Source organism: Aristolochia californica, unplaced genomic scaffold, assembly GCF_029961685.1.
Source record: "Aristolochia californica isolate CCGP_79_NKW_82.1479 unplaced genomic scaffold, dmAriCali1.0.hap1 SCAF_13, whole genome shotgun sequence".
Classification (NCBI taxonomy): Eukaryota; Viridiplantae; Streptophyta; class Magnoliopsida; order Piperales; family Aristolochiaceae; genus Aristolochia; species Aristolochia californica.
The window spans coordinates 1,789,943-1,817,818 of record NW_027181804.1 but is presented as its reverse complement, the minus strand read 5'-3'; the positions used below and the strand labels follow the sequence as shown (position 1 = coordinate 1,817,818).

Sequence of the window (27,876 nt, the reverse complement as noted above, 5' to 3'; positions counted from 1 at the left end):
CAACACAGAATAGTTTACTCCACCAAAGCTGATAATTTAAACTGATTAAACCCAAAAAAAGGGATTAAGCATGGTACATGATTCATTCTTGTTTTTCTTTTCCCTTAAATCTAAACCAGATTGAATTAATTAATTATAATGAGAACAATTTGACGAGTACAGTGGGGAAGACAGGTTCTAGGTATGGGTGGGTCCCTACCAGTTGTACTGTACAGAGAGCTACGAGGACAGGGAAGTGTTGGTGGCAGAGGAGGAGACGGTGGCCAGAGTGATTGTGTCGACTGCATTTCCCTGTCTCGGCTCCATCTTCCCCCGACAATTTTACCGATGCCGACAAATTTTAAGCATCCTTCTCAGGTCCTTCGGCTCTTGGGTTTCACTTTGGGTGTTCTGAGGATGAGATAACGATCTCTAATGGCAGTCTTTAATGCAGAGGAAAAAGAAAACCAAGAAAATAACAGGAGAGAGGAGGCGTGCGTTTGAGTTTCAGATGCACGGCGTCATCCTTCCTCTCTTTTGCTTTATTCCTCCTTCCTCGCTTACTGTTTCTGCTTCGTCTCGTTTCTGGAGTTAAAACTTTTTTTTTATTCACTTTTGCCTGGTTTACTTCCCCCACATGTTCAACGAGCAACCTCTCTCTCTCTCTCTCTCTCTCATACGGAGAGGTGAATTTTCAGCAAATATACTGCATCGTTTTGCTTCAGCATGAATGATTTACCTGAAATCTACCCATAACAAATAAACCAGCAAGCTTGTTGGCAATGGCTATATCGACGCTGGAACTTCTGTTCAAGGGTCAGTTGAAGTACCAATTTGTGTTTATCTCCACTGCTGTGTGCTCAAATGGTTCTTTCACTGTTCATGTGTTTGGCTAATAACAGCATTTTCCACTCACTCCTTTTCAGAGACATAAATGCAAACACCTTAAGAGGAGAAACACACCGCCTATCAGAAGACCCTCCATATGGGTAACAGCAATCAGAGACCTTACGGATTCATCCCCTAGTGAAGATCAATTATCAGTGGCTACAAAACGAGGAAAGAGGTGAGCAGAAGCCGTCACATTCCAACCACCGCCCCCTTCAGTTTGCTTGGCAACCCTAGGGATGGACTGCTGTCAATCAATTGAAGAGTTAAAGCTTTGCCTCTACGATTTGTTGCAATGCCATGTGAACCTCAGCTGTCAACAGGAAATGAAATCCACGCTAGAGTTTTACTCCTAGTCCGGATGTTTGTTACATTTCCCAACCAACCAACCGCTGGCAAGAGTCAAGACCAGGAACCCCTTTCAAGATTTTAATAACCAAAAGAGAAGATGAGAACTTGTTCTTGTTGACGAGTCAGAAAAACAACTTAAGAGAGAGAAAGGATATTTGGGGACTTGTGGTAGCCTCTTTTTATCTTTTTCTGAGAAGGCAACGACATGATAAGTTGCATGATTGGGAGTGGAGGTATGATATCTGCAAAATAAATTCAGATTAAAGGGAAAGCAAGCTGAAGTTTCTCATTTGAGAGAGATGGTTCATTGTGGGTCCATCTATCGTATTCTTTTGACGTGCTAGCACGTGGACTTCAAGATTGTATAGTGGCATTTCAGCACTCACCATACTTGGACCCTATTTTTTACCAAAGCATCGAACTGAAGCTTCTGGGTGTGGATGGCAGATGACACTGTCAGACACTGTAAGTCCCACTTCCAACCATTACCTTTTGGTTTCGTCTCGGTGTGAACTAAACAACAGTTTGGAGCTCAGATTGGATTCTCAGTCTCTGTAGGGTTCGTCTCCCTCTCATGATCACCTTTTTTCTAGTCTAAAATTTGAACTCCTGTTAAACAAATCCCAACATCGATAAAAGAGCATTTTGTTAGACTGATCCAGAACCCAAAGTGTCTCAAAGTGCTTTCCACAAACACCTTGTGGGCAGTGGTGTCGCCCACTTTTCCATCTTCCCTAGGAGTAACAAATTCGTAAGGTCGGAAGAGGAATCTAAGGGAGGTTTTATACTTTCAATCTTTGGAACGACAGCCTGAGATTCACTGAGATCTTAACCCATAAGCCTTTGCTTCTCCATGAATATGAAATGTGAACAGGACTACCTCAACCACTGATGGGAGCAGTTGGGTCCCACGTCAATGATGAGAAGCCTACTCGAGATAAAAAAAGGACCCGCCACCAAGTGAGGCTCATCTCAGAGACTGTGTACGCCATTGTTTTCTTGAAGTGACATAGTGACTTATAACGTGACCTCCATCAATCAATACGGGGGAGGGGGTGGATTGGAGCCCTGGAAAAAGAAATGCCTCAACAAACAGTGAGCCGATGGCCCCCATTGCCATTATGAAGGGTTTGTCTACACGCACAAGAGATATAAAGAAACTTCTCAAGGACCCTCCAGTTAAGGCTAAAAAAAAAAGTAAAGAGATAACAAAATCATCTGTTTCTTTATATTAATTTAACTTACAGATTAGCATCTGGGGAAGAAGACGATGGGACCCAGAGGCTGTGGGTCCAAATCCGAGGTTCCCCTTAGTGGCATATGGAACCAGTTGTTATTCTCCAGAATCTGCTGGTGGTGCTGCAAGTGGAATGAGGGAGAAGGGAATAAAAATCAAAGGAATGATCAAATCCCATGTAGAAAAAAAGCTGTGTTTATACTGTAGATAAATATTGGAGATTGATGAGGCAGCCTCACCTTAATTGCGACAACCACAAATTGCAGTCAACAAACCCATGAAAATGAGTTGAAAATGGTATTTTAACAATAAATGATGCACGATAGCAACATTAGATTCCAAATAATGGAGAGCATTTAACGTTGATGAACAGTGGACTAGCCACTGCGGGGGACAGGAACCCTCTCCAGTCTAAAGATAAAAACTGGCATGCCTGTAATAGTTCAGCAACAAGTAAATTTCTCAAGCAGAAATCATGAGACGAGCAAGCATTAGCAGCAGTAGAGAATTTGGAATACACATAAAGAATTTTTACTTTTACCTTTATGAATGAATACACATAAAAATACAGGATGAGGCAAGGACTTTCAATTGAATTGGATTATGGACGTTGGGGTTTTCAAGAACGTAGCATATTTTGAAAAAACTGATGGGAATCAAGGTGACGAGATGTATCTCTCCAAGTAATGAATGTGATTTTATCCACATCCAAACCTGTATTTAATGCCATATTAGATATACTGGCAACCATTATCTTTCACCAAACAGCTACAGAAAAGGTTAAAGGAATCTCTGCTTATATTTGAAAAAGATTGGGGTACATTTACTGTTTAAAGAGAAACATTCCGTCAAATTTGATTTCGCTGATCAGAGAATAAAAAACATTCCGACCAGAACCATCCGCTCTAAGAATTATTGGACAGTTCACGTTCACAACCGAAGATGAAGATGAAGAAATAAATAAAGGTACAAAAGGAAGAAGTAGAGCATGTAGAGCTCTCCTTTGACAACAGGAAAAATAAAAAAGAAAAAGCAATTAAACCGCAAAACGAGGTGATAAAAATAAAAAAGCAGAGCTGCTGGAAAATAAAGAAAAAGTAGCACTACTCTTGACCAGAGATGGAATAGGAGAAAACCAGAAAGTAAGGAAACAGTCAATCTAATACGAGAAATGCTCCAGACGACAAGTCGACGCCCATCATAAAATCTTCTCAACGGGATTTCTATTCTCACCGTAACAGAAACGAGTAAAGAGCTCATAGAAAACCAAAAAGTGTTATTTTTTTTCTTTTTGGATTATCAGAGCAACGTATATAAATAATAGCAATAAGACAAGATACTCCCATGAATGTCGAATTCTTTTCTTGCTTCTGCCTGTTCTTTGGCGTTTTAAGCATATTCTTCTACGTTGATTTCTAAGGACTGCTCACTGATCCTCAATCTTCTTCAATCCCTTCATGTCCGTGATTTCTACCCTGCACAAGAAGCTTTTTGGCAGCAGTGAGATTTGAACCCTTAACGAAAGAAAAGATGCAAAGTGAACTGTCACTTGATCTGTGAAATTACATAACCTTTACGGTCTAACATAATATTACAAAAGAATATGGAGTTTCCATTTTATAGTACAATATAAATGATTTAAACAAGACAACCACAGCATCCACTTTAATTCATAGACAGGCAAAAAATAATTCTCTCAGTACGAAAACTTCACCAGGAAGACATCTTAAGCTCGAATCTCCTCTTTGCCTCCATTAGGACTCAAGTAACTGAGAGAAGTTTCAGAATGGAATTTCAACACCCTGTTGACTTGGTCATTTGCTATTAAATGCTACAACCACCAATTTGTCAACAAACCAACAGCAGAGTTACTAATGGGACACCATTCTTGAGCTGAGAATGGCATATTTACATTCATAATGGACACATAAAGAGTATAATTTTCAATTAAATGACACTGGACCCCATGCGTTTGAAAACAAAAACATCAACAACAACAACAACAAAACTTTTTTTGAACGAGAACAAATAATTTGCCCAATCATTTTGAGAAACCATACTCTCTCTATGTATTCCACCTTCTCTGTTTACATATGTCACTCTCCATGTAAGCAAATTACAGCAAATATACTGATACTCAGATAAAAATATACTAGAAAAAATCATATGGCACATCGCCATTCATGATGGATACCTACAGAGTGTCATCCTCAATTAAAGGGCAATGGACACTATGTGGTCAAGTCTACTTCATGTCCCCACTGACAAGCATATAAAGAAAACAACTTTTTTTTCTGAAAGGCAATACAAAATTTTCACCATCCTCCTTTTTTAGGTAGGATAAAATTTGCCTGTCAGTTTGGGCAACCATACTCTCCATGTATTTCTTCATTGTTTTCATACATCATTCTACGAGCACATAAATTACAGCGCAAATATACTAATATTTAGATAAAAACTTACAAGAATTTTGAAGTTCTTGACTGCAGAATAGGTGGGAAATAATACTTATGTTGTCCCATAGAGGGCCATCTTATGAACGTTGGTTATGTCAGAACCAGATTGATTGTCTTCAATGAAAATGGTCAAGCTGCCAGGGGTTCATTTCAACAAAAGATCATATTAACATTAACTTCATCCAGCAATGACTGTAATCAAGCAGAAACCCATCTGGAAAGGTGTTGGATACAAAAAGAAGTACCTGCGAACATTCTGAAACTTGACATACTTCAAGGTTACAGGTTTTCCCTTGAAAAAGAAAACAGCAACAAAAGTAATGTATATGAATCTACTTGACACTAAAACTACAACAGTTTTCCAATTTGAAAAAAAGCATGTGACAGAAGCACATACTTAAGATTATCAGCAGATAAATTAATGGAATCACTAGGTGGGTAGTCATTGACATTACTAGAAAAATTTCAAATTATTTCATAAGCACTTTCATTTATGTAAAGGAAGTAAAAGATCTTTCTGATAAGCACAGCATACACATCATAAGACAAAGCAACCTGCTTTTCAAAAAAAAAAAAAAAGTAAACAGGCTCAAATGGATGTACCTCAAACCCATATGCTCCTTGTTGGCAAAAAGTTTAACAAGCCTTGGACCCGATGAATATGACCATTATGTAAGAACAATCCCTCATAGTTTAAAATCAGAAAAATTTCTATGTTTAGCTGGGAAAAAGGCCATCTAAATTTGGTTAACCATTTGAAGATGGACCTGGGCCCAACATTAACATGGTACCAGAGCTAGACAGCTATTCTATTGAGCCTCATTCTCCATTATTGATCCATAACCTGTTTATACATCCTAAGTCCATTGTCTGTTTGTTTAATGTTTAGGCCTGATTGTAAGGGGGATTATTAAAGAGAATAACCCATATAAGTTAATATCAGGAAAATCTTGTAGTTTTTATTGGGAAAGGACCCCCTAACTTTGACTAGTCTTTTTGAGATTGAAAAAGATTCAACTTTATAAGGAACAAGAAGATACTTATAGAAAAATAGAGCACGGTGTTGTCAGAGTGGTTCCGTCCACTCTGACACCCACCTTGCCCATTCTGGGGCCATCTCTCACTGGATTCGAACGCGGGATATGGCGTGCCCAGCTCTGATACCATGACAGCGGCTAGCCAATACGCCCAACAGACCGATCTATTAGGTGCGGAAAGCTACCGCCTACAAGAGTGGACGGAACCACTCTGACACCCACCCTGCCCATTCTGGGGCCATCTCTTACGGGATTCAAACGCGGGACGTGGCGTGCCCAGCTTTGATACCATGACAGCGGCTAGCCAATACACCCAACAGACCGATTTGTTAGGTGCGGAAAGCTACCGCCTACAAGAGTGGATGGAACCACTCTGACACCCACCCCGCCCATTCTTGACCGCCTCTTACGGGATTCGAACAGGGGACGTGGCGTGCCCAACTCCGATACCATGACAGCGGCTAGCTAATACAACCCAACAGATCAATCTGTTAGGTGCGGAAAGCTACCGCCTACAAGAGTGGACAGAACCACTCTGACACCCACCTCGCCCATTCTTGACCGCCTCTCACGGGATTCGAACGCGGGACGTGGCGTGCCCAGCTCTGATACCATGACAGCGGCTAGCCAATACACCCAATAGACTGATCTGTTAGGTGCAGAAAGCTACCGCCTACAAGAGTGGACGGAACCACTCTGACACCCACCCCGCCCATTCTTGACCGCCTCTCACGGGATTCGAACGAGGGATGTGGCGTGCCCAGCTCTGATACTATGACAGCGGCTAGCCAATACACCCAATAGACCGATCTATTAGGTGCAGAGAGCTACCGCCTACAAGAGTGGACGGAACCACTCTGACAGGTGCACAATGTAAACTCAAGAAAACTGGAAAGTACCATCTTATTTTTGGAAGGCATTAAATGAATAAACATTTAAAAAAAAAGGACCATAGGAGCCCATGTTTCAAGATTCTTTGGCTCACAAGCATAAATAAAATGCAAAACTGATTTGATTTGATATTTGTAGTAAAAATTAAGACGCTATAATTGCAATAAACTCAAAAGCTATTAATTATATACTCACCATACATAATAGATTCATGTCCCAATATCCACCCATAGAAGACAAAATCATAATTTCTCGATGATTTTAAATGATTTGGATTCACTATTTTCCCAAGGACGAGTGTGTTGTACACCCAAAGTTAAAAGTTGTACAATCCGGACAGTAAGAAGATTGTAATCAGTCGAGACATGGTGTTTGATGAAGAAGGATTATGGGATTTTGGATCTCATAAAAATGACTTCAATGTCTCCCCTCCATCTGAAGATGAGCCAATATCGATAGAACAAAATGGAGAAATGCAACTAGAGCCAACGACTCCATCTACTTCAACTACACACGAAGATGAGTCACCTTCGTCACATTCAAGTGGGAGCCAAAGAATTGCGCCACAGATACGAAGTCTCCAAGAAATATATGAAAAAACCGAGTCATCTGGTAATCTCACACTTTTATGTCTTTTTGCTGATTGTGAACTAGTAAATTTCCAAGAAGCCGCACAAGAGAGGTCCTCTGATACCACTGTTGGAAGTAAAACGACACTCTTCTCTCTCTGTAAAAAATTTCACGCTCGGACAGGAAGAGGCTTTCTCTCTGTAATTTTCTTCTTCTTTTTCTCTTATCGTTTTACATTACTTACACAACTATTTATACATGTCATGGGTGAATAATCACCACATAATCCTTTGCTACATGGAAAATTCTTTGCCACACACGTTACTATTTCGTTGGCTTCTTCTCCAAGCTTCCTGCCAGCACATCTATCTTGCCAGCACACTGTAAATTTTGAAGCTTCATTTCGTTGCGCTTTGATGATGATCATGGATCAAGTTTATGATCCAACCCCCCCCCCCCCCCCCCCCCCCCCCCCCCCCTTAAACTTGATCTTGTAACTCCAAGTAGATTCCTTAATCTTGTGAAGTCTTCGTTTGTCAGTGGCTTGGAAAAATATCAGCAACCTGATCTTGTGACTTCACATATTCAACTTGCACATCCTTACTTGCAATGCACTCCCTTATATAGTAGTAGCGAATATCAATGTACTTGCTTCGATCATTGAATACTGGATTCTTTGCTAGAGCAATTGTTGACTTGTTGTCAACATAGATTTTGGATGGCTCTTCTTGTGTTACGCCTATCTCTTTCAATAGATTTCTGAGCCAAATTGCATGACAAATGCATGAAGTAGCTGCAACATATTTTGCTTCACAGGTGGACAATGTGACAATCTGTTGTTTCTTTGACATCCATGTGAAGGCAGTATTTCCCATGAAAAATACGATTCAAGATGGAAAATTGCAAGCCAACAAACACACCGATGGAATACAGAATCAAGATGTCCAACCATGAAGAAGGAGAAAACGTAGATCCAACTTTTTTCAAAAGTTTGGTAGGAAGTCTACGTTATCTAACCTGTACAAGGCCGGATATCCTTTATGCAGTTGGATTGGTCAGCCGTTACATGGAATCTCCAACAACCACCCATTTCCAAGTCGCAAAGAGAATTCTTCACTATTTGAAAGGTACAATTGACTTAGGCTTGTTCTGTTCAATTTCTAAGAAATACAAACTTATTGGATATGGCGATAGCAATTGGGGTGGAGACATAGATAACCGAAGGAGTACTACTGGATTCGTATTTTTCATGGGAAATACTGCCTTCAAATGGATGTCAAAGAAACAACAGATTGTCACATTGTCCACCTGTGAAGCAGAATATGTTACAGCTATTTCATGCATTTGTCATGCAATTTGGCTCAGAAATCTATTGAAAAAGATAGGTGTAACACAAGAAGAGCCAACCAGAATCTATGTCGATAACAAGTCAGCCATTGCTCTAGCAAAGAATCTAGTATTCCATGATCGAAGCAAGCACATCGATATTCGCTACCACTATATAAGGGAGGGCATTGCAAGAAAGGATGTGCAAGTTAAACATGTGAAGTCACAAGATCAAGTTGCTGATATTTTTACCAAGTCACTGACAAGCGAAGACTTCACAAGATTAAGGAATCTACTTGGAGTTACAAGATCAAGTTTAAGGGGGGGGGAGGTGTTGTTGGATCATAAACTTGATCCATGATCCATCATCAAAGCCCAACGAAAGGAAGCTTCGAAATTTACAGTGTGCTGGCAAGTTAAGTCGGCAAGATAGATGTGCTAGCAAGAAGCTTGGAGAAGAAGCCAGCGAAATAGTAATATGTGTGGCAAAGAATTTGCCATGTAGCAAAGGATTATGTGGTGATTATTCACCCATGACATGTATAAATAGTTGTGTAAGTAATGTAAAACGATAAGAGAAAAAGAAGAAGAAAAGAAAGAAAATTACAAAGAGATAGCTTCTTCTTGTCTGAGCGTGAAATTTTTTACAGAGAGAGAAGAGTGTTGTTTTAATTCCAACTATTGCTAAAAATGTTATACCAATTTAAGACTTGCTTTGATCATCTCAATACAAATAAGAGCAAAAACCAACAGTTTCAATTGGTGCAAGTCGTATGAATTTTTCAGCCTTAACCTCATTATAAATCAATATTTAGGCATAAAAGCTTCTTAACCTTTTCTTTTTTTAGAGAGAAGTGAGATTTTATTAAACCAAAACAAGCAAATTACAACACAAGAGGGAGGAAGCCCAAGACAACAAGGTGTTGAAAAGCCGCCCCCTCCTTAACAAGAGAGTCAGCCAAATAATAAGCTGACCTCTGCACATGAAACCGAAAACATTAAAATGGGAAGAAATATAAAGGATCTCATGAAACATCTGCCAATGACGCCAAGGAAGTTTAGATGGACAAAGCATCATCCAATGACGATTTGGGTCCCCTTCAATCCAAAGCTATTGTTGAGAATGATTTCCAAGGTGCTCAGTGAAAGTGATAAGGCTCCAGAAGGGGAAGGAGACAACTCAGTCTTGGGAATAGACATCAGATCAAGAAGCTTCCAATTGTCCCGAAGAGAGGAGGTAAAACAACTCTTAAATCTCCATGGTCTCCAACCCACTAGTAATGGAGCCGGTAGTTCGATGAATGGTCTCTTCCTTTGAGCTACTTTTGTTGCAGAAACACCTACAGTTATACTCAAGCCAAAGCTCCCAAGGGATACGAGAATATTTGAGACCCTCATGTTTGATCCTCTTTCAATCTCTTATAAGGGGAATATTCTATAATGGGACATTAACTTGAGGCATGCTCTGGCTAACTGAAGAGACTCTTAAAACTTGTAATTTGTGCACCTTGATTGAAAATCTTACATTAGAGCAATGGGAGAAGAAGTAAAGGTATGAAAGTGTTGTTCCTCCATATCATTTAATTCTCCTCCTCTATCAACTCAAGCCATCCCATCAAGCATTTCGTGGGCTCCAAAAGTCACTTGCTTCCTCTGGTGTGCCACAAAGATGAGATCCTCAACTTATAAACAAAAAGTAAATTGAGATCCAAACCTAAAATATTTGCAACAGAAAAGATGAAATAGATGCTCATCTCTTGCTCTTTTTCCCTCTCACCTTCCAAGTATAGGGTATCTCTCTTCATAAGTTTAATTTCTATTTTAGCCTTTCCCATTCCTTCTTTGACCTCCCTGACAAGATTAAACAACAAACCCTTCTTGGCAATTCCATGGGTAGCCTTGGACTAGCCATGTTGGATTCGAGTCATTTTAGCTACTTTTGTCTTTGCATTTGCTCCCAGGATCTCAAAATCATTCAGCCTTTGGCCCATGCACACTTGCTATCCTAGTGCACATGCCTTTGGGGCCCAAGGCCATGCGAACACTTGTAAGTGCAGTGCTTTAGCCTACTATAAGACAAGTCAGCTTGTAGCAAGATGGGACACTTGATGCTCTCAAGATAATACTCGGTGACCCGTTTTCTCTGTATCTCCCAATCACTTTGGTTCCTAGAAGGCATAAATAATAGCCGTATTCCAAGATTAAAATCTATGTCAACAGTTGCTATGATCCCCTATTGATGGGAGTGGATTGGATGATTATTATCAACTAGGTTTTAGCAAGTGGTTCTTCTAGGTGCTTCTGATAATTTTTGTAACACCAATAATAACTCTACCCCTTAACCATCATCTGAATTCGCATTGCACAAAGTGCTACTTGCCTTGTTGATTCCTTGGCCAGGAGTGGTGCCTCGAGTTGTGCCTCCCAACAACATCATCTTGAGGAGACGCACGTGAACATGACACTATAGACTCCCTTGAGGGTCTCTTTTACTTCTTTTATCAATATAATTCATACTCATAAAATAAAATAGATCCAAAACCAGATTGTTCTTTTAGAGACAAACTGGAAATATTTTACAGTTTCGTAGAGTAATCAGTAGAATAAAAGGAAGTTGAACCAAGGACCTCAAGGAAAAACATTCAAAAAAATAAAAGGTCATGAAAAGCAAGAGCCTTCACTTAAAATGCATGAGTCCAATTGAATTTGTGCAACAAAAAGAAACGGCTACCTCCAAAAATGCTCTAAGATGCAATTTTCAAATCAAGTTCCCATGTGAACTAACATAAAATTTGTCATTACTAATTATCACCAGGTTGTTAAGTTGTGGAGCCTAACCAACGCCCTATATTGAGTCGGTACGTGGATCGACCTTCGCGGTAAGGTTGTCGTGGGGGTTGGAAGGGGGGCAGGAAGCCCCCCCTCCAGGGGATGTGGGGGCTGAGCCCCCGCCAAATCCACGATATATTGACTATTGTTTCATTAAGGATAATTTGGCGATTTCACACTTGTAATCCGGTTGTCCTAATTTTCTCTTTATACTTGGGGGCGCCATTGTTAGGGTTTTATCACCTGGAGTAAGATCATCACATGACGTAGTCTCACCTTGAGGCGAACCTGTATAAATCTTGTTTGTTTTCTTTCCCCTTTTTCTGCAATTAGTATTATTGCTCTCGTTAGTTTGGAATTAGGGCGTCTAATTCCTAACACGGGTCTCATCCCGTTTATGCCATAGTAGCTAATATAATCCTATTCATCATAGAATCCATCATGGGCCAACTTCACTAGAGAACAATAGTATCAAGTCTTTCCTCACAATTTCCTAGCACATCATTTTCACCTTTCTCTACTTCTTGATAGTCTATCAATGCAAATTGATAAAACACTTCTACCGAAAAAGCTTTTACATATACGTCACCACTTCATCTCAACTCAAATTACTCTTTCTTACTTTCTAATTTAGTGGTGCTTTCTTGGGCACATGCATTTTTCACTTTATTCATGGTTTACAACGAGAATATTTATCTTCTATAAATGTTGCTTCTTAATTATCAATATCTCCCACCATGCAGCATAACTGGTCAAATAGTTTTCTGGTAAAATTTCGCCCACAACTTTTTCACTTCTCCTATCAAATAAGACTAGATGCTTGTCTCCACTTTAACATCCAACAATTATTTTATCAGCAATTTTCTGCTTCGCTATAAGCACAATGACAAGACAATGAGAAAGAATCTCTCAGTTCTGAGTTTGCATAGAATTATTTTTGAGACAACTGAGCTTGCATATTGATGCCGTATAACTTGTCAGCTATAATTGCACCTCATATATTCAATTCTGGATGGGCTTCTTCATCCTTGATAAATGCAAGCAGATAAGGCTTATAGCTGATCATTGGAGTAAGGCCATACTAATTGAAAGGAAATCCGTTCCTCCACCAATTTCCCTGCACTAGTTACAACATGTCAAACATATATCAGCAAGCTTACCTCGCATACAATTCATCTCTGAAGACCCACCAAATGTGATATCTAGCCATTCTACCATAAGCTTTCTCTAAATCAGTACAGATTATGTATATGCTTTTATTTCCTTTATTGACAGTTTTCTTAAGCTTTTTACGGGGTTCAATTGCAAGAGTAATTGATTTACACAGAATGAAACCAATTTAAGTTCCACTACACCATGGTTTCACAACACTTTTTTTATTACTCTCAATAGTTTCATACCATGACTCGCTTAATTTAGTCCCCTAATAACTACTGTCCTTTTGCATTTTTTTCAACTTTAGCTTTTTATCAGATTGCCTAGTTAGCCATAGCAAACAAATGTCATTGCACCTCCGTTTGGATGTCATGATGCCATATAGCCTTCTATTTACGGTTGTACAGGAAACAACCGTACAATTAGGTTTTCATTTATCAAATGGGATAAGACAAACTTACCTTAGGAGCAAACATCGGGGTTCATGTGTCTCACTATGTGGCACTAGATATTCAAATGAACTCCCATTTTTTATTTAAATTAAAAGCCATTTTCTTTCAGTCTTACTGGTACACATAAATATCAGTAATACCAGGAATTTTTCTTGTCTGAATGTTCTCCAACTACATTCAGAAAACAATAACTGGCACAGCGGAAAGCTAAACATGTTTGTTGCTCAGGATGGCACATAGATATGCTATTAGATCATCTAGTTCATTGGGCAGGTAACAATTTCTCAGACCTTCTCAAAATAATGCTCCCATGTGGTTGGACCACTATTACAATGCAAAACAATTTCTTGAGGTATTTCTGGTTGGATTATAGTGAGATAAACTCTTTGAGATCCAACGTAAATTCTCACGCGACACAAAGCATACCAGCTTTTCATGGATTCATTTCATGCACATATTTATGGGTCTATATTTTTAATCTTGTCACTGATTTCCTCCTTCCCCTGGTCAGATCCAGCTGCTCAGTTTTACCCAACTCTTATGCTGCCAAGTGACCCAACTGGTAAGGCCATTTATGATTAGGGGAAATTTGATTAATTTTGAGGACAATAAGAATATATAGTGTGGCAGCATATTCTTCTCCAAACCTAGAATTAGACTTTTCCTGATACCTACTCTATATATTAAGTAAAGACTGGGGTTCAGGTCCAGGTGCAAGCATTTTCTTTGTGGTAGGCTGTCTGCATATGGGCCGTAACCTGTACGGAGCCCAATAAAGTTGATCCAACATGTTGAAGATGAATGCCAATAGCCATATAGCTAATCCATTCAGATCAAGCATGATATTCTGCAGTTAAAACCATTTGTATCGCTTAAGCCATGGAGAGATATACTGAAATGAACTCCTTGAACACTTTGATGAACCCAAAAGATTTTCTCCTGGACTCACTCATCAAACTAATCCACTCTCTAAAAGCCTTCCACACTCATCGATGACCAATTATCAGATGGAGATCAATAATTTTCCAGAGACACAAATCCCCAAGCATTTGAATGCCAGATTTTTCTTAAGTCCTTTCATTACCACAACCAGAACTGAAGATCTCCAGTTTCCTCGGTGCTAGAATCCATCTGTATCCTATGCACAAATTTCTTGAACAAACACACATCATCCACCACTCACATAAGATGCTGGCTTAACCATTCACAAATTTCCAATCATGAATTCCTGCTACATCGCAAAATTTTCCCAAAAGATTAAAGGAAAATGCCAACTCCCGATTTTCAGAGGATTTTCTCCATCTTTTCTACGTATGACTTTGCAGGGAACACTGTGAGAGTTTCAGAGAGGACCAGCTAGATTAAGTTCAATTTCTAATGTAATCAGTACTTTAAAGTCAGATAAGAGCTTCACAGACCCGCATAAGTCTACTATAGATTTCAGCAATCCCCAACAGCTAGCACCTAACCCATAGCAATCATAATAAAAAAGGAAAACAAGATAGACACTCAAAGTACCGTTGGATGCTATGTACTGCATGGTAACATGGGACGTATATTTTACATTGAAAAAAAGTTTAAAAGCAAGCAGCAGGACCAAGCATTAGTAAAATGGGTCCATCCAATTTTTAGCAATTTTTTCAGATAATCCAACCACTGTTTGCGGGCTGGTTCATTGATCGGGTCCAGGACTAAAATAAAGGAGCTACATTAATAACAGCTAGTATGTATTTACACGAACTGATACAATCACAAAGTACCGTGGAAAAGTATGCAGAATGAGCTTTCCGAAGGCTTAAACCAAAAAAATAACTCAAGAGGCAAGAGAAAGTAAAGGAACTATAACACGGTTACACAGCAATTCAGAGAACGGAATAAAAGGTATGCAGTAAGCAATGCACACCAGAAAGCACGTAGACAATGCACGCATACCATCTTGCTCCCATCCTTCAATAACAATTGAAAGCAGCTTAATAACTAGCGTGCAAGGGATGTAGATTAAGAGCTGTTCGTCAGCATCACTCTCGAGATATAAACCCTCGTCTTCTCTGTAGCCCTGAGAACGATGAAGTGAAGATCACGTGACTTCTCCAGTACAGAAAAAGCCCGGGAAGAAAAGGGACTCCTCTACCTATGTGAGAGCATTGTCGTATGACTCCGCACCAATTGACAAAGTCAAGAGTAGATCCACCTGGACGAATCAATAGAAGAAAGATAGGGGAAAAAACACGAAACTATCAAACAGCCATATAGAGAGCAAGGGTTTCTCAAGGATCACTTGGCATCGCTGGACGGCTGTAACACATTCAACAGACATAGCGAAGAGAGGAACGAGAATAAACCGGAGGCGCTGTCGTTTCCGGAACCGGACGAAAATAAACCGCTCGGGTTCCATATTTTCAAATATGGTCTTGTAAATTGAATTAAATATATGATTGTGAGATTATAGAAAAACTAATTATTGATAAATAATTTATATTTTTTTATAAATAAGAGATAATGGCCATTATCTTAATTATTAAACCTATACGTTTATTATTGGGTGGGATTTGGATTTAATTTTAATCAATTAAGTTAAATTTTAATTTTAAATATTTTTAAAGGATTATTATATTTAGCCCATAAAATCAAATTAAAAATAATTGTTACATAAATGTATCAATAACGTGTCAGCCACCGGGTTAGTGTTTTTTCTCTTGTTCTGGTGGATAAAGATTCAAGCATGAACCGGACCCATGTCGGTTTACTCCTAGAGTAATCCGTAGTGGGGCCCACAAATATCGGGAAGACCCGAACCCAAAATGCTTGCCTCCTCCCTCTCTCTCAGACCAGTTATGCTGTCAGACTAGTTGGACGAAAAAGAGCATTTCTTTCGTCGACCATGACTCTGAAACGAAGTAAACGTTCGATGGTGGGCTAGGTTTCTGCAATTTTGATCTGTTTTCCGGAGAATTGTGATTCGTGTTGCGGAAATGGCTGCGACGTCTGATATTATCTCTGATACCGGTGCAAATTCTGGTTTGTGTGAACTTAATTTCAGATGTCTGTAAGTATCCTCTCAGTCGTTAGTTTCCCTAAATCAGTTGAAGTTATTTAAAGGAAGTATGTTGTTACGATGGACCGAAGCAAAATTAAATAGAAACGAGAGAAGAAATAGTGAATAGACAAAAAATGGAGAATGAAGAATTTCGTTTTTGTTTAAATGGGACGAAGTTAGCCTCTCGTGGAATGAGTGGCGTTTTGGCGTGGGAATTGCTAATTTCTTATTGAAAATGTTATTTTTTCATCTCTCTATTTAGCGAAAGTTTCATCATAATATAATCTATTCCAAGTTGGTGGATAAATTTGTATGCATCAAGAATGTTTATTGGAAAAAGAATTGATGTCCCGCAACATCAAATTACAGAGTTCTCAGTTGGTGGTTAAATTTGTATCCGTCAGGAATATTAGTTGGAAAAACGAATTGATGTCCAGCAACGTCGAATTACAGAGTTGTGTTTCTCTTTCTCACGCATGTTTGCTTTTCTCCTTATAGGTAGATTGTGAAACTTTGGATGCGTGGTGGAAACACGTCATCATTTTCGAGATTGACGGAAGGTGAATGTAGCTAGCGTGAAAATTAGTTGAAATCTGCCGTGAGTGTAACTGGCAGCATGGCTTCTAGCCAGGCATTGAATGGTGAAGATGCTGAAACAGCTGAAAACTCTCTTTCGCAAGGAGAAAATGAGAACATTTCCGAGGTCAAAGATGATAAGAATTTGAGGTGTACAAATAATTGTGAGGATAACTCATTTGAAATAGAAAGAGCACTCGATGAGCATGAAGTAGAAGACGTAGGTGATTCAGAGGTTGATGTTACCGATTGTAGAGATACAGCTAGCGAAATATTCCAGGAGGAAGATCCTGAGGCCACCGAATATTCAAGTTCTTTCAGTGGCAGTGTATCTGGATCAGAAAATGGTTTTGCCTCCAGTGATGTTGAAGTCGAGTCTCACTTCAATTCTGAAAAAGAATCTTCAGCAGTTTTTGATGGATTTAGGAGGTTTTTACCAACAAAGTATACATCTATCTTTTAAGTTTTCTACTGCCGGTATTAGTTATTTTTATTGTTATTTTTGTTGCTGCTAACATGAACTTAGGATGTCTATGACATAATTTTTTAAGTATTTAACTACTAACATGAATTACGATGTCTATGATATAAATTCAAGTATTTACCTAGTTTAGACAAGGACTACAACATGCATAAGTGATGTCAAAGAGTTGGTGGGTCTCCAATGCAAGTCAGAAATTTCAGCAAACGTTCTTTCGTGTTAGATTTCCAGTCCTTGAGCTAGCTTCGGGCTTTTGTGATAAGCAGTCATCAGAAACATGTGTTGCTTGAGGAGACTGTCAGGGAGACACCTTCTCCCATGCCCAATGTTTCTTTGGGGAGCAGAAAAACACTTCTTATTTGTGTGCAGAGCATGATGTACTGGGCCTCAAGACTCTCCTGTTACTTTTAATTTTTTCTGAAAGATCTCTATTCTTTTTCTTCTCCCCTTCGTGGGCTCTTGTATTTTTCTTCTTTCCTTTGGGCTGCTTAATAAAATTGTAATTTTCAAAACAAAAAAGATCCCTCTTATTTTTCCTCTATCATGTCCTATTCTTTTACTGATTCTCAGTTAAGAATTGCCAACTACCTTGTAAAAAAAGTAAATGAATGAAATGGTAGAGGAATTTTCTGGAGAGATTTTTGTTCAAGTATCATTTTGTGGCTGCAGAAGTAAAAAAGTTGTGTTTAACTGATTCTCTCGAGAGTAAGCAAGTATTTTTTTTTAGTGACTTGGTTGTTTATAAAGAATAGGTTAGTGTACACCAAACTTGGATTAAAAACTCCTGCTTGAAACATCAAAGGAATGAAGTAGAGATCAGATGAGGAGCAACTGGGCTCCAAAAATTAATTTAAATTGGTATCATAATGAGCTGTCATGTTTTTCTTTTGTATTTAGAGATTTCCTTCCTATTCCAACAGGAAAGGCTGAGGCTTGACCTGGAAACCATTAATTTGGAGCTTAGAATGGGGACAAAATGTATTATAAGGCATCCTTTGATCTCGTCATCAACTTTAATTGATGACTATATGCAAAAAGAATAGGGCATCCTATTCACCATATGGCTATATGCAAAATGAAATCAAGTTTCTAACTTAATTTCTTTGTTATATTGAATTTGTTCATTCAGTGAATTATCTATTGGGTTATATACTTTATAAACAGTATCACTTTCTCAAAAAAAAAAAATCTTTTATAAAACAGAATGTGACTTGCTTCGGTTGGGTTAATTTGGTCTATTATTAATACTAAGTTATACCTTACCATACAAAATCGCCATAATGTTATTTTCTGATTGTCACAGTTGTTGGCCAATGAATGATTTATAAAGTCTTTAAGGGTTTGAAATACTTGAATTCTTGATCTTGTGTTCATTACATTATAGGAAGAAAAGGTTGACAGCCCAATGGAGACGGTTTATTCGTCCCTTGATGTGGAGGTGCAAGTGGATTGAACTTCGAGTAAAGGAACTTCAGTTGCAGGCATCAAAGTATGACCTAGAGCTTTTAGCATATGCTAATGAAAAGCAATTGAGGATAGGGCAACTTGCCTCTGTGAGTCCTGTTGCTAGGTCAATGCCTTTTTCTGAACCAAGTGAGAGGAAACAAGTCATGAAGAGGAGAAAAAGGAAAAGAATGGAAGAAACAGTCGATATCCCATCATACATGTCACGCCATAGTTTATTTGCTTACTATGGTATTGTGCCTAGTTTTTGCTCCTAGGTTTCTTTGTGATTTTTTTTCTTTTTGGGAATAATGCAAAATTTGTCATTCTGTTGATAATTTGTAGAAAATAAGAGGCATCAAGCTGAAGGTGGGACCAATGATGATGATTGTGGTAATCAAGGTATAGCATTGTGCTTTAGGCCTTTGTTTCTTTTGTTTTCCATGAAAAGGTAATCTACGTGAATAACTTTTTGTACATGCACAGGAAATGTTTTTCACTGTTGGTGGAGGCCAACATCATTGTAAAGCAACTACCAATCCAAACAATTTTAATACGAATTAAAGTTTGGAATGTACAAAAATCACAGGTTACTAATAGGTTTCCTCAAAGATAAATCCAACTAATAGGTGCCTACTTTTGTTTTTTTCAGTAAAACCTCTCTGCAGCTTCCTCCTGTTCTTCTTCTTCTTCTTCTTTCTTTCTTTTTTTCCAAAAATCTTTAGATAAGAATGTAATTAACTTGAATCAAAATTGGAAAAATAAAAAAAATTTAACAACTACTTATACTGGCTTTAATTGAGTCTCCATTTTTTTAGTAGACAAATGTAACATTGACTCCTTAAATTTTGTGTACCTCTCTCTCTATTACTCCCTTACAGTAATGTTTTGTTGCCCATTTTCCCACGCTGCGGGGAACATACACCATTCATCACTCTGTCTAACATGATCCTATCCTTTTGTAGGAACTTTTTATTGCCCTACTATGGTAGCTTACTTTCTTTTTCTTAAGTCATTTGTTCAACAAGTATGTGATCTCAACCTCGTTTAAGGGACACCAAACCTCAATTAACTCTAAAACCTACAGTATGAAATTCTAATTAAAATTATGGACTTGACTAAAGATGGCCAAGTGTCCAATGTTAACGCTTTGGGATTTTGGTAAACCACCTAGATCATCTAGAGATAGCTCTTTGAAAATATTGGTGTCTCCATGTTCAGTTTTGAATTGAATGTATGAAGACCTTGTTTTAGTTTTGATTTCTTATTATTTATTTATTTATTTTTTGTGACTCTGGCAGATCTGAACAAGAAGACTTGTGATGTCTTTGGGATTTACTCTGACTGGCCCCTGCGTCTGACTGGAGAGGATGATTCTTCTTTGGAGCTAAGCCTTTGGAACATTGAGCTCCTTCAATCTCGTGTTGAGAAGCTGAAATCTCAACTTGACAATGTGATTGGCAAAAATGGTGGACTATCCTCTTCAGCGGAGAATTTGAGCAACTTTCTACACAGTGAACTTCCACATCGCTCGGCATTGAGCCTTAGTATTGCTGCTACTAATGGAGGTCAAAAGGAAGGCCTCGTTGGTCCTGAAAGTGCAATTTCAAGTTCTAGAGCTGTCACTCCTCTTCCAGATGTAATTGAAAGCACGGTTGGTCTTTTATCTGCTGTTGGTAGATCTCTTGATCAGCCCCAGAAAGGAGATTTTACTGAAAATGTAAGCTCGTTACTTTCTGTTGGTGCTTTCTATTTTAAGTGAAAAATACGAAACTGATAGAACCCTGAAAAACTGTGAAACACAGTTTGAGTAGAAGGTCTATCAGTACCTATGTTATAATGGTATAAAAGCTTCAGTAAGTTAACCTTTTAAAAAAAGTAGTTGTACTTGTCATGTGTTGAAATGTAGGAAGACTGGTCTTTGGTTACTGGTTTAAGTACGGAATGCAATATATAATGTATATACTGTATATCACAAAGTCAAAATTATCAGAATGGTCGTTCTACCACTTCTTCACTTTGCTGGAAGAATTAGAACTTTTGGCCTGATTTTGGTGCTCATGCGCTTTTACTGCTACTGTGCTTGAGATTCATATACATTTTTATCCTTGTCAGATCTTTGGCAGGCTGCAAAGTCCCATATTGTCTTGTTCTGTGGAGCAAAGATGTTCTCCTTTAATGGTTTAGGTGTCCACTGCTTCCAGTCTTTACTTTGGAAATTCGAAGATCTGTGTGATAACATTTTCTTGGAAAAAAAAATAATATGCTGAAAATTTTTACTGACCAACACCCTTCCTTCTTGTTCTTATGTGAAAATTTGAAGATGAAAAGCTTAATGGTGGTTGATGGTTTTCTGTACTGGCTGCAGGTTGGTGATGACATTCTGATAAATAATCAAGCAATGAAGGAAGAGTCGAAGAATTTTGAGAAGGTTGCACAGTCCATTGAGAGAAAACAAGAACCTGTCAAACAATATGAAGAAGAGAAAGCCGTGGTCAATGTTTTAGAGCGAGATGTAGTCACTGTGTCAGAGCTTGCAGCTGTTGAAGAACCCGAAACAGGTATTACTCCGAAAAGGAGAAGATTGAAATCGGTTCTGAGAATTGGTCTATCACCTGAGATTTCTATTCCTAAGAATAAGAGAAAGAGGCGGGTGAGGCGTAGACCTGGTTCAGGACGGTGGAGTCGCGGGAAAGTTTACAAGCGAAGGTCTAAATTGCCAGATGCCAAGTGATTTAGACAATACAGGTTCTGTAAATAGGACTAATATTTTGTATAGGCAGTACAAGTGCAAGGTTCTTACAGCCTCCAGCTACCTATTTCTTGCAATTAGTAAACCTCGTCTGTATCAGTTAGGAAGAGAGCATTTTACAGCCCAGGAATGTTATTTTTTTGTGTAGTCATAGATGGTTTTATCTATATGTTTTCCTAGTAATTGCTTGAAGTTAAGATTTTTCTTCTCATCTGATCATAAATGGTCTTGTACAGTGAAAATGTTTGTGAATTATTATTTTTTTTGAAAAGAATGAACACTTCGAGTAAGATTCATTTTTATCTAAAAATTAAAAGCTCATAATCATGCTTGGCCACGACATGAACACTAAGCATGGCTGGTAGCTAATGGCTGGTCTTTCCTTTCTCACCAAACCTGAAACACTGGGACGAGCTGCAATGAGACCTTCTGAATTCACTGATGAAAGAAAGAGAAAGGGTGTGTCCCACGCTAACCGGTGACTTTCGAAACAGAACCTACGCGGGCACAATGAGAGAAGAGGCCAATGGCAGTTGGCACCACAAGCCAAAGATGAGAGAGATCATATCTTCATGTATATAAAGCACAGAGAAATCCCAGACTTCCCATTCCCATAAAACCCCCCTTTTTTCGTCTCCTTCCGAACCCCATCTCCACCACCACCACCAATCGCTATGGCGGCTGCAGCAGCGGCAACCTCCTTATCCCTTCTCTCTCCTCCCTCCCTCAAATCCTCCCTCTCTCTCCGATCCTCCTCCCGTCTCCGAATGCCCACCCCTATGTCCATCAGGGCCTTTTCCGCCCCCGTCCTCACTCAAGACGACCTCAAGAAAATCGCCGCCGATAAGGCCGTCGACTACGTCAAGAGCGGTATGGTCCTTGGCCTTGGCACCGGCTCCACTGCCGCTTTCGTCGTCGATAAAATTGGTCAGCTGCTCAAGTCCGGTCAACTCAGTGATATCGTTGGAGTACCCACCTCCAAGCGCACGCAGGAGCAAGCCGCGTCTCTCGGCATTCCCCTCTCCGTTCTCGATTCTCACCCCAACATCGATCTTGCCATTGACGGCGCAGACGAAGTGGACCCTTTTCTCAATTTGGTCAAAGGGCGGGGTGGGGCGCTTCTCCGTGAAAAAATGGTGGAGGCGGCGTCGGGCAAATTCGTGGTCGTGGTCGACGAGACGAAGCTTGTGGAGGGTCTGGGAGGCAGCGGCTTGGCCATGCCTGTGGAGGTGGTTCAGTTCTGTTGGAAGTATAATTTGACGAGGCTTCAGGAGCTGTTCACGGAAGAAGGGTGCGACGCCAAGCTCAGGGTGGATTCAGATGGCAAACCATATGTGACGGATAACTCGAACTACATTGTGGATTTGTACTTCAAGACGCCGATTAAGGATGCTACAGCTGCCGGAAAGGAGATTTCTGCACTTGAAGGAGTGGTGGAACATGGGCTTTTCCTTGATATGGCCACTGCCGTTATAATTGCCGGGAAGGAAGGAGTGACTGTACAGACGAAGTGAAAGGAGAGGTAGAGTCTAAATGGTTTCATTATTACTACTTTCTTTTGCTTCACTTTTACTCAACTGAACTGAAATGGGTCCTTGGTATTTCTCTGTATTTTTTTTCCTAGTTTTTCTGGGTTTTCTGACCCTTTTTGTTGACAAACTGGATGTGGGGAATAAAGGAGGATGATTTGTTGTATTTCAATGAAAATGTAGCCTTTATTGCAGATGAGGTCGCGAGTTTTCACTTTTTTGTTTCAAGTTTTGCCGTCGAATCGTAGCACTGAAACTCTCTTTTCGAAATGGAGGGTCTTTCTTCTATGCCTTTCGATCTTTATTTAGAGAACGATTAACTTCCAGTAATTGCTGTTTTCCCTTTGTGCAGTATCTATGTGAATTAGACATCCGAGTCTTCACCTGAATATTTTTTAGCTGACTGAAGCTTTCTTCGTTATGACTTACAAGGTTTTCACTGGATTTATACTTCCAGATTTGTTTTAAAACAGAAAGCTTGAAATCTGTTTCACAATCAAGGAGCAATACTGATCCTTCAACCCCAAGTTTTAGCAAAACAAGTCTCTGTATCTTTTGTGAAACAGATTGCTATAATCCAAATCGAAAGGGAAACTGATTTAGTTGGTGAAAAGAGTCTGTCTGTTAACTGGGTGGGACAATCCTTTGATTGCAAATATAAGCATCAGATTCTGTCTTAAGGTTGATGATCCTTTCTTCCATGTCCTTCCCTTCTAAAGGAGGGAGAAAACCCAGAACTTTTAATGCACCAGGGCAGTATTCTACCCTCTGTATATGTCATATATGGATTTAATTTTCCCGTCTTCTGATATACTACTTCCTGTAAGACATCAACGTGTTCCCTTCTCCATTGGAAGTATATTTCCTGGACAGAAAGCTACAAGCAGGTCCTAATATGAAAAAGAGATGAAACTTGACCCTGCTTGCACTTGACCTTCATCTGCAAGTGGTCTTACTCCTTGTCTGGCATTTGCATTCCAAAACATGTTTTGATCCTCCGTTTTGATTTTTAATCTCCATGACATGTGTATCATTTTCTTATATTCTCTGAATTAATTCGAAGTAATTCATCAATTGCTTCTTATGGTTTGACTGAAGAGATCAGCTCCAGATAAGAAAAAAGGACTAAATAAAAGGAGCAGGCAAGCCACTGCTTTATTACATAATATACATGCTCCTGTCAAACAAGGAACCCCCTGTGCTTGAAAATGAGAGAAAACAACGGGGGCCTTCTCTATCCATCCAACAGAGTAGTTCTAACAAAATAAATAGTAATGAAGAAAAATGGTGAAGAATATCATCATGCAATCACTCTGTGAATACGACAGCTATCACCAAGGGTGTCTGTCTTTCAACTCTTCGTGTTTCTATAACCACGAAGCTATGGCCATGGAAGTCATCAAGATCGTTGTCCAGAGCAGATTCCCTGGAACCTTTGAGCTAGCTGAAAGAATGAAACAAGAAAAAATCGAAGTTATTCCCCAAATTCTACTGATTGCAAACTTGATTTTCCCTCTTGATTGTAACTGTGTTCAACAAATTAAGATTGTGCTAATCCTCTCACCAAAGTTTTGTGATGATTCGGATAAATTTGGCGTTGTAGATGCTGATGATCGATTTGATAATCCAATACCCATGTTCTTGCATTCTCCTTCCAGAGCACCTGTAAGTTGATTCAAGTATACCATCTTAGTCTTTTATGAGAACATTCAAAGGCTGATATGCTTTGTTTGCAAAGTCCAATAGCAGAGTTCTCTTCTTACATTCACTGAAGCAGGGGAAGAAGGTGATATTGAGCAGGTTTCCATATCCCTCTTTGCAGTCGCACTTGTGATTGAACTCGGCTGTCTTCATGCACGATCCTTGTCCACAGTAAGCCCAGTCACAAGCTGCAAATTCCCAAGGAAAAAAGAGTTCTGCTGTTCAGAATCTGGGTTTTGCGGAGAAAAATATAGAAATTTCATGTTTATGATGGTGAATGATTCTTGGTGTTGGAGAAGAAGATTACGATCGAAGACAGAATGGTTGGTAGGATGCTCTGGGACTGATGGAGCTGGACTGCTTGAATTTGTGCATGACAAGTCAAAATCACCTGAAACAACCACGCCAAAATCAATACAAAACAATATAGATATATAAAAAAAAAAGCTCCAAACACGCGCTTTTTTCATCTGGTTCTTTCATATTCTTGGAAATCCGTGAATTCACGATTCCATGAATCAGACTAATTTTTTTTCTTGTTTCAGGATATCTTTAATTCAATTCACGGATAATTGAATTCAATTCTTCAAATCCGTGCAATAACCATCAATCGATAGAGGAGAGACTGATGAATGTCATATGTGGACTTTTGTGAGTAATTTGACTGCATGAAACTGAACTTAAATGACCATAAAACCCATATCATCACCACCAATACCAGGAGCTTTCACCTGTGAGAGAGGGGAGCAGGGAAGAGGAGAGACTTACAGTCGGGCACGACGCAGGGAAGAAAGGGAAAATCATCATCCGTGTGTAGCCGTTTCCACCCTCGATCGCACTCGCAGACAAACGGGGTCGTACGGTTCGAAGATTCCCTGCAGGTCCCTTTCCCGCACTCAATCCCATGGCATGCATCTTCAAAACAGAGAAGAAGAGATTAAGTTCAGTAAAAGCACGGAGAAGAGAAAACCGTTTGTAACCCATCAAACAGAAGTAGTTAAAATAGGCATAGATGGAAGAATCTGGCTTACTGAAGCGAGGAGGTAAGATAGGTGCTAAATCGTCGAAGGATGCGGATATGGGTTGCTGAAGAAACAGCAAGATCATCACAGACGACAGTGTCACGACACAAGCAAAAGACGACGAACCCATGTCTGTTGAGAGAGAAATGAAAAAAGTGAGAGAAGATGGGTGTTCTGTCTGTTGAGAGAGATTGAGAGGGGGAGCGTGTATTTAAAAGGGTGACTGGGGAGACAGGAGAGAAACGCGAGGAAGGAGAAGAGTTTGAAAAAACACCTCTTCTCGAAGATTATTTTTTCTGAGACTTTAAAGCGGGTCGTTGGGGGTGAGTTGATAAGTTCAATATCGGATCAAGTGAAAGCGATGACGGCCATTTTTCTTTCTTTCTGCTTCTTCTTCTGTTTTATTTTCTTTCCCAGATTGCCGCAGAGGTTACGTTGTTTCGAGGTCTCCTCGCCGTCGGTCAGGCTGAAAATCAAAGGAAGAAAAAAGCTTCGTTTTCGATTGGCTTTGAAGGATCGCCACGCGGCTTTCTCGAGAAAACCAGATCAGAACCAGGACCATCAAGTCATGATTCTGTAATAAAGAATTCACACAGAGAGAGCCTGACGAATGCAAATCTTAGACGGCAGGAACCAACGGGAAAAACGAAAATGCTTCTACCCATTTCACTCAGGGAAAAATGAATTACTAATCTTAAACATCATTAACTAGTGCTAATTGGATAGAGACTCAGATTAGAATAGAAGGAAAAAAACCATGACATATATAACTATAATCAAAGGGTATTTTACAAGATTATAATTTCATAGAGAGAGTTTTTAAATTAACTTAAAAATTTTTAGTTTGTGATCTAATCTCGAAGCATTCGCTAGTAGGGAAAGTTCCTGAACCAATTATATCGCAATTCACACATTTCATACTTGAGTATAATTTCTCCTTCTTCGAAGTGATCCAAATCTTAATAATTGGAAAATATTACTCAATTAGTGTAGTTAAACACTTCTTTTAAAACACCATTAAGCTCTAATTAGCTTTTATGCTCTTTTTTATTCTTTCAATCCATTTCAATCTATTTAAGCTACAATTTTTATTGTTTATTTTTGTAAGGTGGATAATGGGTTTGTCCATATTTTATTTTATTTTTTATAAAATTTTATTTAAAAAAAAAAATTAAAAAGCTTAAAGAAACATCCATGAAACTCATAAATATTTCACACATTTACACCTATAAAACTGTAGTTCAAGTACTTCAATAAAAAAACATTTGTTAAAATAAATGATTAAGAGAAATATATTGTAGTTAATAAATTACTCTAAACTTTGCTTAATACTTATCACGATTAATTATTTATTATTAGTTTATGTGGAGGACCGACCACGCCACATGAAAGAAATGCATAAACTTCGATTTTTTTGACCCATTCATCTCAACTATAACAATGTCACTATTAATCATATTCATTTGATTAAGTGGGGTTCACTTATTAAACAATCCTTGTCTCTTGATACGCAGTTTGAAAGTTATAACACCTCAATAATTATTTTTTGCGTTATTTTGACTTTAGGGTTTTCTTGTACAAGTCGTGAGTGAAGCAGTGACAAAAAATATAAATTATTCAAAAAAATTAAAATTAAAATGATTTTTAGATTGACACAAACTAATACGATGTGATCCTTGTATATCTACAACCTATAGAAGCTTATGTCTAAGTATTATGAGCTTAACTCCACATTAATGTTACATAAAAGGACCAATTCACACCATTTAATGCTTAATGTACAACTAATTTACTTCTAGATGTGTGGATGGAAGTGACCCATTGATTAATGAATGAAGGGCAAGACTTCATGAGGAAATTTCTTCTTTGAAACTTGGAAGTTTAATTAATCCTAAAGTATGAGAAAGGTCATAAAGCTACACATGTGGGCATTGAAATGTACATGCTTCTTCCTGAAAATGTAAAACTCACATAAAGGTTATTTATTTTTTTGTTATCATTCTTATGTAAAACTAATAATTTCTTAGTAAAAAAAATCAGAACAAGGATTTGGGGTAGAAGGAGAAGCACTATCAATGAACTTTTGTTTAGGGAAGGGGTTGAAAGGTCTCTGTAATTCACATTTAGAAGCTAGCCCAGTTGTTCAATGTTACTCAAACTTGAT

General features: G+C 38.8%; 3 protein-coding genes and 1 long non-coding RNA gene across 7 annotated transcripts; 2 read left to right on the top strand and 2 right to left on the bottom strand.

The window, feature by feature from the left end:
• Positions 1-82: 82 nt before the first annotated feature.
• On the bottom strand, positions 83-15,467 carry LOC137948700 (uncharacterized). Of its 3 annotated transcripts, none has more exons than XR_011111642.1 (7): positions 15,104-15,467; positions 5,157-5,203; positions 4,919-5,045; positions 2,997-3,930; positions 2,695-2,888; positions 2,464-2,577; positions 83-2,352 (listed from the first exon to the last, which is right to left on the bottom strand). It is a non-coding gene; the product is annotated as an uncharacterized lncRNA (long non-coding RNA). The 3 variants fall into 3 exon arrangements; XR_011111643.1 differs by having other exon boundaries at positions 83-2,577; positions 15,104-15,227; positions 15,303-15,467; XR_011111641.1 differs by having other exon boundaries at positions 83-2,577.
• A 558-nt stretch (positions 15,468-16,025) lies between these two features.
• LOC137948814 (uncharacterized) lies at positions 16,026-21,688 on the top strand. Its single transcript, XM_068794990.1, has 6 exons — positions 16,026-16,217; positions 16,707-17,228; positions 18,650-18,960; positions 19,054-19,110; positions 20,010-20,428; positions 21,077-21,688. The coding sequence occupies exons 2-6, from the start codon at positions 16,825-16,827 to the stop codon at positions 21,440-21,442; spliced, it is 1,557 nt and encodes a 518-aa protein (XP_068651091.1). The 5' UTR covers positions 16,026-16,217; positions 16,707-16,824; the 3' UTR covers positions 21,443-21,688.
• A 342-nt stretch (positions 21,689-22,030) lies between these two features.
• LOC137948177 (probable ribose-5-phosphate isomerase 3, chloroplastic) lies at positions 22,031-23,217 on the top strand. The gene has a single exon (XM_068794160.1). The coding sequence runs from the start codon at positions 22,135-22,137 to the stop codon at positions 22,972-22,974; it is 840 nt and encodes a 279-aa protein (XP_068650261.1). The 5' UTR covers positions 22,031-22,134; the 3' UTR covers positions 22,975-23,217.
• An 864-nt stretch (positions 23,218-24,081) lies between these two features.
• Positions 24,082-26,091, bottom strand: LOC137949042 (uncharacterized). Of its 2 annotated transcripts, XM_068795301.1 has the most exons (7): positions 25,987-26,091; positions 25,722-25,844; positions 25,459-25,605; positions 24,998-25,081; positions 24,753-24,878; positions 24,554-24,652; positions 24,082-24,433 (listed from the first exon to the last, which is right to left on the bottom strand). In XM_068795301.1, the coding sequence occupies exons 2-7, from the start codon at positions 25,840-25,842 to the stop codon at positions 24,357-24,359; spliced, it is 654 nt and encodes a 217-aa protein (XP_068651402.1). In that variant the 5' UTR covers positions 25,843-25,844; positions 25,987-26,091; the 3' UTR covers positions 24,082-24,356. The 2 variants fall into 2 exon arrangements, with proteins under 2 accessions (XP_068651402.1, XP_068651401.1); XM_068795300.1 differs by having other exon boundaries at positions 25,722-26,091.
• Positions 26,092-27,876: the final 1,785 nt, after the last annotated feature.

Coding starts and splice junctions, on each gene's coding strand:
- LOC137948814 (XM_068794990.1), top strand. CDS start 16,825: ATGGCTTCTAGCCAGGCATTGAATGGTGAAGATGCTGAAACAGCTGAA. Junction 19,111..20,009: donor TGATGATTGTGGTAATCAAG/GTATAGCATTGT, acceptor TGACTCTGGCAG/ATCTGAACAAGAAGACTTGT. Junction 20,429..21,076: donor AAGGAGATTTTACTGAAAAT/GTAAGCTCGTTA, acceptor TACTGGCTGCAG/GTTGGTGATGACATTCTGAT.
- LOC137948177 (XM_068794160.1), top strand. CDS start 22,135: ATGGCGGCTGCAGCAGCGGCAACCTCCTTATCCCTTCTCTCTCCTCCC.
- LOC137949042 (XM_068795300.1), bottom strand. CDS start 25,842: ATGGGTTCGTCGTCTTTTGCTTGTGTCGTGACACTGTCGTCTGTGATG. Junction 25,606..25,721: donor TATCTTACCTCCTCGCTTCA/GTAAGCCAGATT, acceptor TCTGTTTTGAAG/ATGCATGCCATGGGATTGAG. Junction 25,082..25,458: donor TCCCTGCGTCGTGCCCGACT/GTAAGTCTCTCC, acceptor TGGTTGTTTCAG/GTGATTTTGACTTGTCATGC.